Source organism: Camelina sativa, chromosome 8 (genome assembly GCF_030686135.1).
Source record: "Camelina sativa cultivar CO46 ecotype springtype chromosome 8, ASM3068613v1".
Classification (NCBI taxonomy): Eukaryota; Viridiplantae; Streptophyta; class Magnoliopsida; order Brassicales; family Brassicaceae; genus Camelina; species Camelina sativa.
The window spans coordinates 25,250,330-25,267,482 of NC_141887.1; the positions used below are offsets into that span (position 1 = coordinate 25,250,330).

Here is a 17,153-nt window from a genome sequence, read left to right on the forward strand (position 1 = left end):
ATGGGTTGGGTGCCCAAGAGACAAGTCGCACTCCCAAACAACATACCGCGGACTGAACATTTTCATTTATGTAAATTTGTAATAATTTATTTTATTAATTATATTATTTATATTCATTTATTATTATAAATTCAGTTTGCTTATATAATTTTTGTATTTTTAAATTTTTTTTTATTGAAAATCTTTGTCAATAAAACACTGGAGTTGTAACGATGAATAAAGTTGTTTAAATATTTGTCAATAAAATAAAACGACATTCTTGTTAATAGTTCTAAAATAAGTAAAAAGATTGTCACATTGACAGATTTGTAATCTAGGATTTATAGCCAACTGCCTAAAGATATTCGATAAATTTCCGTTTAATTCGAATCATATAGTATCTTTATATAGTTCTATAAACCCTGCTTATAAAGGATTTATATAGTAACATGATGTGTAAATGACTTAATCTCTGGTAGAACACTATATAATTGATGACTTAAATATAAGTCGGGTTAGTGTAAAAAATAATAAAATTCGATAAGATAATAAGATAATAATTTTTCTGAAATTCTCATGTAAAATATGGTCCCAATAATATCATAAATTAATAATCATGTAAATTTACATATATATATATATATATGTTGATATAATAATGTATGTTTTTCCTAAAGTTCATATCTATAAAACAATTGTTATGTTGTATTTTCAAACTATAATGATATAAAATATTTTGTAACATGTCGTAAAGATAGCTACATTTTTTTTGAAGTTTTCAATTTCTAGATATCCATCATTTACATTTTGATAGTTTGATTGACTATTAAAATACAACAATTGATATTATTATTCATAAATATGAATTTATGCATGTCATGTGTATAAGTGAATTTGTCAAAAAAAAACATCCATTACTAATAGAGAAATTTAAACTGTTTTGTTTCGATTTGCTTAAAAAGGTAAATTGTTAGTATATACATATGAGAGAGATGTGTTTTATCAAATAGAATATATATATATATATATATATATGATTAGGTAGCTCTAATAAAGAGAATTACACGAAGATATGGATACATTGGAACTCATAATATATATGATTAATGAGCTTATTAAGAATATGATCAAGTTAGTTTTCACTTTCTTGGTGTGTACGTAGAGGATCAGCCAAAAAATGATGGAAAAAGCAAAGGCATGGAACCTTGGGTTATCGGACTCATCGTGGGAGCAATCATCATCGGACTTCTTGTTATAGGCTTCGTCTGCTTCTGTTATTGGAAGAAACGTAAAGGAAGAAGAACACAAGGTAAAAACAAAACAAAAACTAATTTGTTTTTTTTGTTTTATTAGTCGTTTCTTCATAATTATATTTTTAATGTTTCAGAACCAACCCAAAGAGAGATCCTCATGACCGAAATAGTCGGGCCGGCCGTAGATAGATTCCAATTTCTTGAATTTTGAGTTGTTGCCGAAGCAACCAATGGTTTCTCTGATAGAAACAAACTCGGACAAGGAGGTTTCGGTACAGTATACAAGGTCTGTAATGATATATATATATATATATATATATATATATATTAATCGTTATATATAGTTACTTTAAGCATTAATTAAGCTATGTTATGAAAAATTAAAGTTTTAATCGCAATGAATATATGTGATCGCAGGGAATACTACCCGATGGTAGTGAAGTCGCCGTAAAACGACTGGCGAACACCTCATCCCAAGGGATGACAGAATTCAAGAATGAAATCGAAACCATTTTAAATGTCCTGCACCTGAACCTTGTACGGTTGTTAGGTTGCTGCTGCGAAGGAGAAGAGATCATTTTGATCTATGAGTATTTGGAAAACGCAAGCTTAAATCACTATATTTTCGGTTAGTGTTTTAATTTATCCTCTCTTTTTTCTCCTTCTATCAACTTTATAAAATTATTTCCGTCTAATAATATATATTTTTTTGTTGTTACAGACGAAACTCGTAGCCAATTATTGAATTGGGATAAGAGGCATAAAATTATCAAGGGTATTGCGGAGGGGTTTTTGTATCTTCACAGTTACACAAACCCTCCAATAATACACCGCGATTTGAAACCAAGTAACATTTTACTTGGTCAAAACATGATCCCAAAAATCTCAGATTTTGGAATGGCCAAAATACTAAATAGTGACGGTAGAGAACCTCGAACAGAAAAAGCTGTGGGAACTCGGTATGTAAGCAACCAGTGCCGTGCTTACAGGCAAGAAGAGAGGGCATTTGCCCTAAGCCACCAAAAATTAAAAATTTGTTAGGCCACATTTTTTTTTTCTATCTAGGCTTATGTATTTAAATTGATAAGATAAATGTGTATGTAAAGTGGATTTTTTTGTTTGAGAAGCCTATGACTATATTAGATTTGAAATTTCTACGCATGTTTGATACTCTAAATCTAATAACAATAATACTAATGGAAGATAATTAAGAATAAAGGAAATTACCTGTAGAGTTTAAGAATAGTGAACAATTGATAATCTATTTTGCTCACGATTATTCACCGTGTCTGTGTCGTCTACTCATCTCATAAATTTTTTTTTGCTTTACTTTCTTTGGCTATCATATCTATAGAAAGAGAATTCGTTCGAGAGCTTGATTATGTGAGTTTGGTAAATATTTTTTTAGGAGAAAATGATAGAAAAATTGTGGTTTAGAATTTTTTTTTTCCTTCACCGTTATTGTCTTTAAAACAATATTTTTTATTTTAATATTTCTAATAATAAAAGCCATATTTTACTTACCCGCCCTAAGCCACAATTGGCCTTAGCACGGCACTGTAAACAACTAAAAGAACATCGTATTTATAACTTGTGAAAAATAACTAGACTAAGTAATTTTCTTTCCCTATTTACACAGGGGATACATGTCAGAAGAATATGCATTGCGTATGAATTTTCTGAACAATCAGATATCTTCAGCTTTGGGGTCACCATACTCGAGATTGTAACAGGGGAAAGAAACCTGGATTATTGCAATACCCACAAGGGAGACAGTCTTATGGATAAGGTAACAAACATTAATATTTTTATTTACTAAATGATATTCAGAAACGAGTTTCAAACCTATGATAAAATGCTTAATTTTTTTTTGTAACAGGCATGGAGATATTGGAACGAAGGGAACTCTCTTGGTCTCGTAGACTATAATTACCTGGATTCATCCCTAGTGGAAGAAGAGGTTCTAAGATCGATACAGGTTGGTCTCCTGTGTGTTCAACCACTTGTAGACGACAGACCGAGCACAAAGTCCGTCGTATTGATGCTCCAAAGCCCACAAACCGAAATCCCCAAACCAAAAGTTCCCGACTACTTCTATGGTAGGATCCTCCGCGGTGAGGCCCCTTCATCTGCTTTAGGCGGACAATCCAGCGTGAACTATGCCACTATATCACGGATGAGTGCGCGGTGATGTGTAATCATCTTATAGCGTCTTCTTTATTATGGTTTGCTTTTTCTTAGGATCGACTATGTGATATATGCTTGTTTGTCTGCGTTTAAATCCGACTGTGACTTGTAATATTATTGGACGAATTGTTTTTTTTTTTCTTGTTGCAGAATCAACTTAATAATGTCATAATTAATATATTTACTCTTCGTTGTACAAATTATCTCCCAATAGCCAAAGATCTTTTGTAGAGTTGCCATAAATGGTATCTCTTACAAGTTTATCTGCTTCCATAACTTCCAAGTTTATATATACTAGATTAGGACCCGCGGTAGTAAATTATTTATAACTAAAATATTTAAATTATAAAATATATTTATTGATTAAATATGTTATAATTATATAATAATTGTTAATTTTATGTTCTAAAGTTTAAACCATGTACTACCACAATATAATTTGTTTTTTTACATAATATTCATTTAATCAATTTAATTAGATACGTATATTCTCTGATACCGATAGTGTTAACAAAATAATGAAATGATGTTTAACCCGTGTTAAACCAAATTAATAATATTTTAAATTTATATAAATATCGACAAATCCGTCCCGCTATATAACTTTGTCCCGAAATATTTTAACTCGCTCTATATCATCTAAACTTTTTATATTTATTGTTTTGTATTATAAATATTATAACCATTTACATTTACATGTTATATATTAAGATTGTAACCATTTACATTTATATGTTATATATTAAAATTGTAACCATTTACATTTTATAAGTTTGGCGCTTCTTATAAAGTTTAAATATTTAGAATACTTAGAATTCTTAAAACGGTTGAGTATTTATCATATTTGAAGTTTCATAAAAGTTTTAATATATTTTTAACATTTTAAAGGTTTTCTAACTTTTTAAAAAGTTGAAATATTTATAATATTTAAACTTTATAATTTGAAACTTCATAAACGTTTAAAAAATATTAATATTTTTAACATTTTATAAAGTTTAACTTTCTAAAAAATATAATTATTTATAAGATTTCTACTTTTTATAAAATACAAATATTTATAATATTTAACTTTTTAAAAATCTTTAATAAAGAACCGGAATAAACCAAATAAAAGTTTTTTAAGTTTGAATGTCTGATAAATCAAGTTTTTTTTATTATGAATCATTTTGGTCTCTTTATAGTATGACTGTGAACCATTGCCCAATTTTTTTAGACGATATGGGATATTGTATCCGTATATTGAGTAATATATGTCCGTTTTAAAAAAAATGTATTACATCATATGCACGAAAAAATCACAATTTTTATTAACTAAATGTATTATAGAATAATTCAAGATAATTTAAATATAAATTCAAATAAAAATGAAAAGAAATAATATATTTATGTTTGAATTAGGTAGAAAGATTTCGTTATCTTTTTAAAATCTTACTTATAATTAATTTGAAATTTTTGGTAACTAAAATTTAAGTCAATGCATTAAATGTAAAAACTTTCCAAAACTGATTTTTGAGCAAAAACTGCTGCAAAAATAATAGTATAGATACATGCGACTCACTGATTCTTTTATGATAAATGACTAAGCACTTCTTTTCTTTTATTTTTGCATTTAAAAGAATTACTCATCTATTTTTTAAGTTAATTAAATGGTACACACATCTGCACTAAGCTGCATCTTATTAAACGACCTTTCTGTAACATCCTCATTTTTAATAAGTGGGATAGGTTGAATTTAAGCCTATTAAGGCTCAACTAGTTATAGGACCCGTGCAACGCACGGAAATATAACTAATTAAAATTTATTTTCATATAATTTAATGTTAAATTTTATTTTATTTTTATTTTTTTTAGTAGGTCAATATTATCTTCTACATTTGTAGTGTTGTTTTCATATCTTCTACATTTGTAGTGTTGTTATATCTCTAAATGTTTAATTATTTTATCGATTTCTGAGTTATTTGGTTCAGATTCCTCTGTGAGACTGTATTAAAATAGTCTCTGATTGATGTCTCTGTTTCTTTACTAAAACAAATAATGTTATGTATCGTAAAGATATAAATTGAAAACAGTTTTTTTTTTAAACTCTGTACACTACGTGGGATACATAAATTAGTTCACCCAATTAGAGACTATTTTAATACAGTCTGTACATAAATTCTTAGAAGTAAAGAATCGTAAGGCACTGAAATACGTAATCCAATCGTCCACCCAATTAGTTCATAGACTTCATACGCTTACACTGAAGCATATTCCAATGTATATTAACTTGCTTTATGATCCCAATTGTTATCATTACCTTAAAATTAATATTGGAGGCAAAAGCAAAACTGAATTTATCTTAGCAATCAGAAGATAGCAAAACAGTTGTGTGGGAGATTAATTACGTACCTTGTGCATATGAACTCTTTTCTGCGAGTTTTCTGTTTTTCCGTTTCAGACTTCTAATTGCACCTTTGATTCACTTAGTTCCTCAGCTTTCTGTTTTGGCTCTTCAATCATGTCACAAAGCAGATAGAGTATATCAGATCATGTGGCTGTAAGATGAAAATCGAAGAAAAACATGGTTACTGCAGAGCGGCTAGGGCTTTGAGGAGAAAGTTGCTTATCTGGCAGAGATGATTTTGATTGGACAAAATGTTGAACTGTATTAATTGTTATAATTTGATTGGTCACATGTTTTACTGATGTGTCAACTCTTCCATCAACTAAAAAGCTGAGGTGTCAACACTGGAGAGAAACGCATTATATTTTTATTCTATTGATTTCAGTTGTTTCACCAGTGATAGCTGAATATTTTTTTCACAGTCGGATAATCTGCACCTTGATCTTCCACATATTTTTGAAAGGTTTCAAATCCAAAAAATTGTTGAAAGAAGCCATGAGAAAATAAAAGGTAGAGTGCTTGTAACTTTAGAATATGATTTATGGTGAACTGGTGGAAATGATGATGATAGGAAGATCATATATATAGGGTAGTAATTTCAATGAGGTTTTTTGTATTAATTTTTTAAAAAATTCACTTCCCTCCAAATAAGTTTTTTCATGGAAAACAAAATCTTGGATTAAGTAAATGATTTTGGATTAGAGTAATTACACTTCGTTTACTTGTAGTGAGGCTGTTAATACTTAATTCCCTTTTTAATGGAAAAATCAAGGATTAAGTTTAATATATTTGATTTAATTATGTCCTGATTTTTTGGGAAGACGAATGATTTCAGTTAGAGTAATTACACTTATTTCGAGAATATTACAATATCAAATCATAAGTCATTTACATCTATAATCTAGGAAAATACGTTATTATGATCTTAATTGAAAATAATAATTTGATAGACATCTTAGATATTTCTTTTTTTAAGGGAATTTAGCAGTTACTTAGGAATCGAATATTCGTTTTCTGTATGATTGATAATTTTCTATATCATAGGGGAAATACATTATTATCATCTTAATTGAAAAAAGTAAATTGATTGACCTGTTAGATATTATTTATTTTTTATTCAAGGGAATCTAACAGTTACTTCGGAATTGAATATTTGTTTTCTGTTTGATTGATAATTTTCTATATCTTAGGGGAAATTATCCTTCAATATCGAAACAGTTTTGGAAGAAATAAGATAACATATATCTTCTTTGTTTTAAAATATATATTAATTAAAGAATTATTTAAAATCAACACAAAAGTATGAAATGCATTTGTATATTTTCGATTTACAAAATCATCAGAATAATTATATTTTCGTTTTAGAATATATTTATATACATTTGATCCCGCGATAAGGTGAGAGTGAATATTTAAAATCAAAGAATATTTAGTGTAATTATTTAGAACCAAAAATATTAATCCGTAATAGGTTTAAAGTTAAAACAGAATAATAAGAATGACGAATAATTATATGATTAATCAAAATGAAATTATTATATGTACTTTATGTCACTGGTGTTAGGATAATATGTATTGTTATTGGTGTAAGGCTAAAATGTATGTGATGAATAAAGAGTTGTGCTTGATTAACTGCTGAAATCTAATAATACTAAATAAAATTAAAATTGTTGGAATAAAATACACATAATAATGAATTAAAATTATTCGTGTAGTACGCCAGCTTCCTCCTGTTCAAATATAAGATAGATTTTGTTAGTTAGGAGTTGTATGTGTAAAGAAATGATATTGTCGAGTTGTATAGCATAAAAAGAAATCTTACTGAGATGAGGTTCCCAATTGGAAGGCATGGGAAAATTAAAGATTTAAAGATGGAGTTTTATTAGAAGTGTGGAGTTTTTTTTATTTGCTATGCTGAGTGTTAAGAAGAATATATTTATAGGTGAGCGGATAGATTCTGCCTCTTCATAGGCGTGTGTAGGTTTTTTTTTTCTTTTTAAATTTTTAAAAATAAATACAATGGCACAAATCTGTAAATAATTAGATGTTTTAAGGGTAAAATGATTAAAGGTACTCTGAGCTCTTTAATGCTGAAACATCAGCTTTTTAGTGAGAATGCTTCCCTTTTAATATATAAGAGATATTTATAGGTGAGCGGATAGATTCTGCCTCTTCATAGGCGTGTGTAGGTTTTTTTTTTTTTTTTCTTTTAAAATTTTTAAAAATAAATACAATGGCAGAAATCTGTAAATAATTAGATATTTTAAGGGTTAAATGATTAAAGGTACGCTGAGCTCTATAATACTGATACATCAGTTTTTTAGTGAAAATGCTTCCCTTTTAATATATATTTTTAGGGATTATTTGCAACATTAACGAGGGTTTATGTTTATCATTGTGTGTGCTCGCGTGTTTTTCCATATCGTCGTCTCCGTTTTGGACGAAAAAGAAAGAGAGCTCGAGGAAAGCAAATCTCATCACAGATCAGTATTATGATGGTGTTGTAGTTGTCGTTCCTGGAGCCGCCGTCGATTCCACCGTTGTTGATGTTGGAATGAAGCCCACACCAATTTGCTGTTGTTGTCAAGTTCGGTCGTTCACGACCGTTGGTTAGACCGCCATTGTGTATCATCGGAGTTTGCTAACATGTGTTAGGCGCTGTCACTGCAGATGTCAGCCACCGTTAACTGAGTAGTCGCAGTCATCGTTTAAGCCATTAAAGGTAAGAAAACCTAAATCTCCTTTGTAACTTGTGCAAGAAGCCAAGAAGTTACTGGCTGACCTTTAATATGTTGCTTGGTTTTGATGTATGTTGCTGAGCCATGAGGAAGTATCTACAGTGAGGTTGAATCGTCTTTGTCGAGCCGCCTAACAGATCCATCGAGCGTAATCGCAGAGAAAGGTAAACGGCGAAGCTAACGCCCGTGTATGTTGTTGCTTTTGTTTGATTATCGAACCAAAGCCTAAACCGAACTAAACCATAGTTTTTCTTTTGTTAAAGGTATTCAATTTTGTAAATAATTGCCGAATGGGCTATTTCTGGATTTAGGCCCATTACAATCTCCAAAGGACCTAAACCACATACATCAAACCAAGTAAAAGTGTAAATAAAAATTGATCCGGGTTTAATCACGAACCGAAATCAAACCGGCACTCGTTTACCCTAATCTCCAACTGAAGAACTCAGTTGAAGCCGTCATCCATAATATTGCGGATGCTCATCGGAACAGGACCTCCGGCAAGCCTGTACAACACGAGTCAAACAGAGATGGTGATCCAAGATCCATTGCCATCCCGCCACCGTAGAGCAGCTTTGAGGAGGAAGAAAAGATCCGAGCTTCAATTATCGAAGAGATACAGGCTCATATGTGAGAAGAGATAGGCGGTAGAGAGTAGATCTGAACCCTTAGACGGTGGCTTAGCTCCTCCTTTCCGTAGACGACCTCCCCTATCGAACAACAGCCCTGCGAAACCTCCAGAATCTCCAGTCCTCAGATCTAACCACCTTCCTCTCTCGATCCTTGCCGTGAATCTCCCTCTTCTACTCCTTGTCTCACCACTGCCGATAGAGCTCTTACCGTTGGTGTGTCGAGGAAACTTCTCCCTTCTACTGCTCCCTTGATTTTGATCACAAAGCTTTCACCTTGTTGATGCAGCAGTTAACAGATGAAGCGCCATGAGCCTCGGGGCTCTTTTCGTCGCCGGAATCGACGGAAAACTCCCAACGACGGTGCAAGAGTTTGTGATCAGAAAAAAAAAGTTTGGGAGAGAAAATCGCCGCAAGTGAGATCCACTCAGCGATTCTCTCTCAACAAGAGTTAAAAAGAGAACTAAACCATAGTTGAGTATTAAAGTACAGAAACGAAAGCTTAATTGTTGTTGACTTGTGTGGTTTGTGGTCACGTGAAGTGGTGATGACTCGTGGTATAATTTGGTTTGATTTGGAAGTGTTGATTGAACCAAAATCAATTAAATGCTCGTAAAGTTGGGTTTATTTGGAAGTGTGTTTTTTTTTAAAATTATATTAACAGTTAGTTAGTAGATAATTATGTAACAGACAAATGAAAAAAAAAAGTAAAGGATATGTAGATGGAAGCAAATTGGCTTAGGCCCTTCTTTCTCATCCAGAGGGTTTCAATCCTTAGTGAGAAAGGTTAGATAACTGGGAATATCATGTTTTTTCGCCGGATTTGATAAGATATATCTGTTTTTATCGATATCTTTGCGTATCTTTGCAAGATATGATTAGGGTTTATCTTCACTTTAGGTATGTTCTTATTGCCGCTACTTTGGTTTCTCTTAATCTATCCGTCACAGGAAAAACCAAAGTTGATTCAGAGATAATGGAGTATGCGCTTGACAAAGGTCTTCAAGAGATGTCGCTGTAGCATCATTGGGCGCTTATTGTGTCCGGAGAACCATAAGATGTCAAAGATGATTCATGAGATGCCGAGAATATGGAGAGTCTACAATCGAGTAAGGGGTTTCGCATTGCCGAATGCAGAGTTTCAGTTTGTTTTCGATTCGGCAACAGATTTGTCGACTGTGATTGCAGCAGGAGCATGGACCTTCAATGATTGGAGTATGACCCTGGAGAGATGGGTGGAGAACCCACCAGCTGATTACTTGAAGGTTTTACCGATTTGGATCCGACTGCATAACATCCCTGTTAATCATAATATGGCGGATACTGTCAGGGAGATAGCGGGGCACATTGGTCGAGTTACACATGTTTCCTTTGATCCGCTGAAGCCACAGAGCAAGGGATTTGTCAGGGTATGAGTGCTATTTTATGTTAGCAATCCTTTGAAGAATTCACGAGAACTGCAGTTACCATCTGGGGAGAAAGTGAGCATTGGGATCGAGTACGAGAGGATAAGAAGAAGATGTTACCAGTGTCATCGGCTCACTCACGATAAAGAACGATGTCCGCTTAATCCCTCGAACCGGCAAGGAATTGTTTCGGGAGGGAATAAGTCTGCCTTCATTGTCCCTGAACGACTCATTCCAAAAATAAGCAAGGATAATCCGCTGTTTGGAGTCCTTACTGATGATGATGTGGGCATTGACCCGGTCACTAGAAAGCCAAAGATTGCTAAAGAGGTACTTGATGAGATGCGACAATATGTCTTTGTTGGTGATCCACAGTTGCAAAAGATTCATATTGAGCGGGTTAGGCAGTCAGTATGGAACCTCAGAGACGATCCGCAGGGTCAGAAAACATTGTTACTGTTGGAGGCTCCTTCAGTTTTTACAACTGATCTAAACAAAGGGAAAGGGTTAGTGTTTGATTTTCAAGGAGCAAGTTCTGAGGTGAACAAGGGAGAAGATCGAGTTGTCTCAGCTGTTGATACTGGCAAAGCTATGACTAGATTATCTGAGCCCATCCAATCGAGGTCGGAAGTTTCTACTGCACCTTCGCAACATGGTCATGGTTCAGTATTTCAAGCCAGTTTTTCAGCAGGGAGCACGGGACCTAAAGGAAATTTTGGTAAGAAACGACGCTGTCCTAACCAATGGCGTAGGAAAGCCCAGGCTTTAGCCGAGGGTTCTGCTACAAGTCAGACGTCTAAGGGAGAGGAGGGAGAGGTTGAAACCTCTAGTAAAAGGAAAGCTATTAGTATCATCAAAAGTTGCTAAGCGTGATGCAATGAAGGTGGTTCCAAATGGGGAACCGCCGAAGCAAGTATGAGTTTTATGAGTTGGAACTGCCAGGGGTTGGGGGGCACCTTGACAGTTCCTACACTGAGGGAGATGAGGCGTGAGCATTTTCCAGACTTTCTGTTCCTCTTGGAGACAAAAAAAACTCCAAAAATCACGTAGAAAATCTCCAAAGATCCCTCGGATATGATCATTCTCATATTGTGGATCCGGTGGGATTGAGTGGAGGACTGGCTTTGTTCTGGAAGTCAGCGTATGAGGTGGAGGTGTTAGTATCGGATGCACGGATTATTGATGTTAAAGTATCCCTTGGTTCACTTTGGTTCTTTATATCTTGTGTGTATGGAGACCCGGTGTGTCAGCATCGTCAGGTGGTATGGGATAGGCTTATCCATCTTAGTGTATCCAAGGATGATCCTTGGCTCGTTCTGGGAGACCTGAATGAGATACTTGATAATACAGAAAAGCTTGGTGGACCAGCACGGGCGGAATCAACTTTTTTCCCCTTCAGGAATATGATAAGTGATTGTCGTCTACAGGAGGTCCTAAGCATTGGCAACAAGTTTTCATGGGCTGGAGAGCGTAACCAAATGTGGATACAGTGTCGTTTGGATCGAGCATTGGGCAACTCAGCTTGGTTTCATCTATTTCCGCGGGTGCAAGCTGAATATTTGGAGAGGATAGAGTCAGATCATCGTCCGTTGTTTGTCAGGTTTGCGAATGAGAACATGTCACGACGGGGTCGATTTATCTTTAATAAAAGATGGCTCTCTAAACCAAATTTTGCCAATGTGATTAAGGAAGGTTGGTGTAAAGGAGATCCAGCAGGTGAAACCTCTTTGTTGACAAGAATTGCGCACTGCAGGCAGGCAATTTCAGCGTGGAAGCGAAATACTAACCAAAACTCTAAGGAACGTATTTCACAGCTACGACATCGGTTAGAAGATGAAGGTGAGAAGCTATATCCGGATTTTCATTACATGAAAACTCTACGATGGGATCTTGATGCAGCCTATAGAGAGGAGGAACATTTCTGGAAACAACAAAGCAAGAAAAAGTGGTTAAGAGAGGGCAATCAGAACACTCGTTTCTTCCATGGGAGTGTACAAAGAAGGCGAGTGCAAAATAGAATATTATCACTTCTGGATGTGAATGGTATCAAGCAGTTTTCTGAAGGATCGAAGGGAGAAATCGCTGTAGAATATTTTCGTGGTCTCTTCGCTAGCACAAATCCTGATATGATCACAGAAGCTTTGGATGGATTATTGCCAAGGGTTACAAACCAGATGAAGGCTGATCTCACACGGGATGTGACGGCAGAGGAGATCAGATTGGCTGCTTTTAGCATAAGGGGTGATAGTACACCAGGAGCAGATGGCATGTCGGGGCATTTCTATCAACACTATTGCGATACGGTGGGGACACAGGTTGTTGAGGAGGTACAAAAGTTCTTTACCACGGGTTCTCTGACCTCTGAATGGAACTTTACACAACTATGCCTTATTCCGAAAAAACCAAATCCGTTGAAGATGACTGATTTGAGGCCGATAAGCTTATGTTATGTGTTGTACAAGATAGTCTTGAAGGTGATGTGTAACAGACTTAAGCGGTTTCTTCCTGAGATTGTCTCTGACACCCAGGGAGCTTTTGTTTATGGAAGACTCATCTCTCACAACATCTTGCTAGCCCATGAAATGGTTCATGCATTGAGGACAAATCCTAACTGTGATTTAGAGTTTCTAGCCATTAAAACGGATATGTCCAAAGCATATGACAGAGTGGAGTGGAGTTTCCTTGAGGAGCTGCTTTTAAGATTGGGTTTTGACATCAAATGGGTGCAGTGGATCATGAGCTGTGTGACGTCCGTCTCTTATTCAGTGCTGGTGAATGGAGCTTCGTATGGGTTCATCAAAACAGATAGAGGTCTTAGGCAGGGTGATCCTCTGTCACTGTTGGTTTGCGTTTGCGTTTAACCCCATCTAGCCCTTCTATTCAGCATCTATTACGATGATAGCTTGTTTCTGTGTCGAGCCACCTTTCAAGAATGCTCTGAGTTCCTGGCGTGTCTTCAGCTGTATGGGAGGGCCTCAGAACAGGAAATCAACTTTCAAAAGTCGGCGATTACATTTGGGAAGAAGATTGATCCGTATATGAAGAGGATAATAGGCTTATTTACTGGTATTGAGCAAGAGGGAGTGATGGGCAAGTACCTGGGATTACCAGAATGCTTCAGCGGATCTAAAAGGGCTCTCCTTAACTTTATCACAGATAGATTGAAGTCAAGACTTGGTGGATGGTATGAGAAAACTTTATCTTTGGGAGGGAAGGAGATATTGCTGAAGTCAGTAGCTATGGCTCTACCAATGTATGCTATGTCTTGTTTTAGGTTGACGAAACATCAATGTTGCCTAATCACAAGTGCAATGGCAAGCTTCTGGTGGAATGAAAGTGAGGACAAACATAAAATGCATTGGGTCTCGTGGGAGAAGTTATGTGCTTCTAAGGAGAGTGGTGGCTTGGGATTTAAAGATATTGGACGGTGTAATCAAGCTCTCCTAGCTAAGCAGGCTTAGCGGTTGCTAGACTCTCCTACCTCTCTATTAGCGCGAGTATATAAGGCAAAATACTATGCAGACACGTCTCTACTCAAAGCTACAATTGGATATAGACCGTCCTATGCTTGGAGAAGCATCATGTTTGGCCGAGAATTGTTGGAAAAGGGTGTCATGAAGTCTATTGGGGATGGTAAGAGTACCAATATTTGGTTAGACAGATGGATATTTGATGAATCCTTGCGGCGACCTTTCAACAGAGAAATGCAGATAGATCTTAATCTGAAGGTCTTGACACTTATAACTTCAAAGGGAGGGTGGAACACCAGCATTATACACAGGTTATTCCCACCAGATGATGTAATTAAGATACAGTCGTTTCCCCCTGAGCTGAGCATTAGTGATAAGTATGTGTGGGCATATACAACAGATGGTCAGTATTCGGTGAAGAGTGGCACTTGGCTGCTTAACTCTGAGATATCTAATGGCATACTTATTCCTGAAGAGGTGAAAATGGTGAATGACATCAAGGCGAAAATTTGGAAAATACCGACAGAACCAAAGATTTGTTTATTCCTCTGGCGAACCCTATCTGGTGCTTTAGCTGTGGCAGAATGCTTGAGACGACATGGCATACAGATGAACCCTATTTGTCAGGAATGTCGCATTGAGGAAGAGACTATTGCTCATGTTCTCTTTAAATGTACACTCGCCACCAGAGTATGGGAGGCTGCGGTATTACCATTACCAACATTGGGTTTCTCGTCATCGATTGCAGACAATGTTAACTACTTATTGCAGTTAATGACTCGAGGAGACATACCGACAGACTATAGGAATGCTATTCCTTGGATTCTCTAGGAGATTTGGAAAGAACGAAATGGATTAATTTGGTCAGGAAGGATGCAGGATCCTCATGTGTTGTTAGCTGGGGCATTGGAGAATGCTGCTAAGTGGTTACAGAAACGAACCATGACATTGCAAGACAACACTGGAGTCGAACAAAGAGGATCAGGAAGAATATGACGGTGGCTTAAGCCTGCATCGGGAGTTTTAAAATGCAATATCCACTGTGCTTGGATTAATGATAGGTATTATTGTGGTGGAGCCTGGATTTTACGGGATGACGCAGGAAATGCCAAGTTTCATGCTTGGTATGCCTTTCCTCCAAGAGTGAATAGGATCTCCGCGGAACTAGGTTGCCTTTTATGGTGCCTGCAAAGTCTGTGTACTCTTCAGATTAATTCATGCGAGGTGTGGATGGATTGTCAGGCTGCCTTATCTGCCTTAGAGGACCCTTTGAGCTGGCCAAAATATCGATCTCAGGTGAACAAGATTGCAGGCGTAATACAAGGAATGGGAGTGGTACAATTTAAATTTTCTTCACCGAAAGCTAACTCGCTGGCTAGGGACATTGCTCATAGTGTCACCAGAGATGGAAGGCTCTCTTCTTATTTGTCTTTGGGTGGCCCTTCGTGGCTGCATGATCGGATTGAGGAAGAAAGAAGAGGAACTTGAGGATGATGTTACAGTTAAGCATAGTAATGATGTGGAGGAGAATGGAGCAGAGCATAAAGCTTAATCCGGTTTTGGTATTCAATTTTTGTTAGATCTTGCTTTTGATCTTTTCCCTGGTGTTTGAACTTTTTATTTTATAATATCAATCAAATCAGTGTTAAAAAAAAGTTATGTAGATGGAAGAAGAAAAGAGAGAAAATAAAAAATTGATGCTCACACCACCTTTCCTCTCTATCTCTTATTCATCCACCTTTCTTTCTTTCATTCACTCACCTTCTTTTATTTATCTTTCACCGTATCTAAGATATATAAAGTTAAACGTACTAATTCTCTAATTGGGAATAGTAAATGTACTGAATCTCTAATAATGTCTTAAAATCTTAACAAACTCTTTATTAAATTATTAGATTAAGACCCGCAGGAAGTGCGGATTTTAAAAATATTTAATAAAATTAAAAGAATTGTAAGTGTAATATTTTTTTGAAATAAAAAGATAGATATTTTTAGTTAGAGAAAAGTTTTTATTTTAATTCACTAATTTAAATTTTTATATTTTAAAATTATTGTTACAATTCTTACAATAATCTAAAGCTAAATTATCGACCACCAAAATATTTTTCAAACATTAACCATTACAAATATTATTATTGTCAAATTTCAAAACGTTCAACAACTTATTCACAAAATATTTTACATGCAATCCACCTATCAAATCGTCATCTTATTAGCATCCACTTACAATTTTACTTTATGTTTTATCACTAATAATGTATTCTTACACACTAAAATATTTTATTGTTAAAATGCGTACTTTATCACCACCTATAAAATGTATCTGTGAACAAATTAAACAATACTTTCACTTTGATATAATTTCTTTTCACCAATAAAATTTGTAGTGACAGTTTGTTTAACCATTAAATTTTTTTACTCAAAAAATATTTTGGATGAAAAACTGAGAAAAAATATCTACATGATTGCTAAGGGTGTCAATTGGGCTGGCCCAGTCCGACCCGGCCCGAAACCCGTAAAACCCGCATATGTTTGAATCCGGCCCGGCCCGACCCGAAATATTTCCAAACCTATATTTCAAAGCCCGAGCGCGACCCTAATAGGGCTACAGGGCTTTTCGGGCTTTTTCGGGCTTATCTTACTGATCAATAATTCAAATTATAAGTCTTATAAAGCAGTGTTTAAAGATACACCGTAAAACCAAATCAATCAAATTTTTAATAACTCATCTATATTCACTACAACTAACTTAATTTAAAAGAAAAAGTTTAAAACTAAAGAAAATTTTATACTTTAACCAAATAAAATAAAATATAATTTATATAAAATATCATAGATAAAATTTTTTTAAAGTATTAAGCAAGATTATTAAGTAAATATAACTAGGATTAGAGTTTTAAACTAGAATAGGGTTCCTGCTAGTGGACCTACACTCTCTGTTAAGCCCAGTAACCATTCTTCGGCCCAATACCAAAACCAATGATCCATGTTCTCATCTGTTAAAGTCCAGGTCTGTGCACTCAACCTCCATTCGAATGTTTTTCCTGGGAAACATTTGCTTAAGTATCTTGAATCTCGGCTGCTGAATTTTGCTTGGTCATTGCTTTA

The 17,153-nt window shown here is 34.9% G+C and overlaps 2 protein-coding genes and 1 pseudogene across 2 annotated transcripts; all 3 read left to right on the forward strand.

Annotated features, from left to right (window-relative positions):
- The first annotated feature begins 2,102 nt into the window (after window positions 1-2,102).
- Window positions 2,103-3,527, forward strand: LOC147940444 (G-type lectin S-receptor-like serine/threonine-protein kinase SRK; annotated as a pseudogene).
- Window positions 3,528-10,227: 6,700 nt separating this feature from the next.
- On the forward strand, window positions 10,228-14,876 carry LOC147940445 (uncharacterized). The gene is made up of 5 exons (XM_087461305.1): window positions 10,228-10,578; window positions 10,633-11,434; window positions 11,626-13,418; window positions 13,536-13,828; window positions 14,132-14,876. The coding sequence occupies exons 1-5, from the start codon at window positions 10,228-10,230 to the stop codon at window positions 14,874-14,876; spliced, it is 3,984 nt and encodes a 1,327-aa protein (XP_087317431.1).
- Window positions 14,877-14,918: 42 nt separating this feature from the next.
- LOC147940446 (putative protein phosphatase 2C-like protein 45) lies at window positions 14,919-15,533 on the forward strand. Its single transcript, XM_087461306.1, has 2 exons — window positions 14,919-14,971; window positions 15,107-15,533. The coding sequence occupies exons 1-2, from the start codon at window positions 14,919-14,921 to the stop codon at window positions 15,531-15,533; spliced, it is 480 nt and encodes a 159-aa protein (XP_087317432.1).
- The last annotated feature ends 1,620 nt before the right edge of the window (window positions 15,534-17,153 follow it).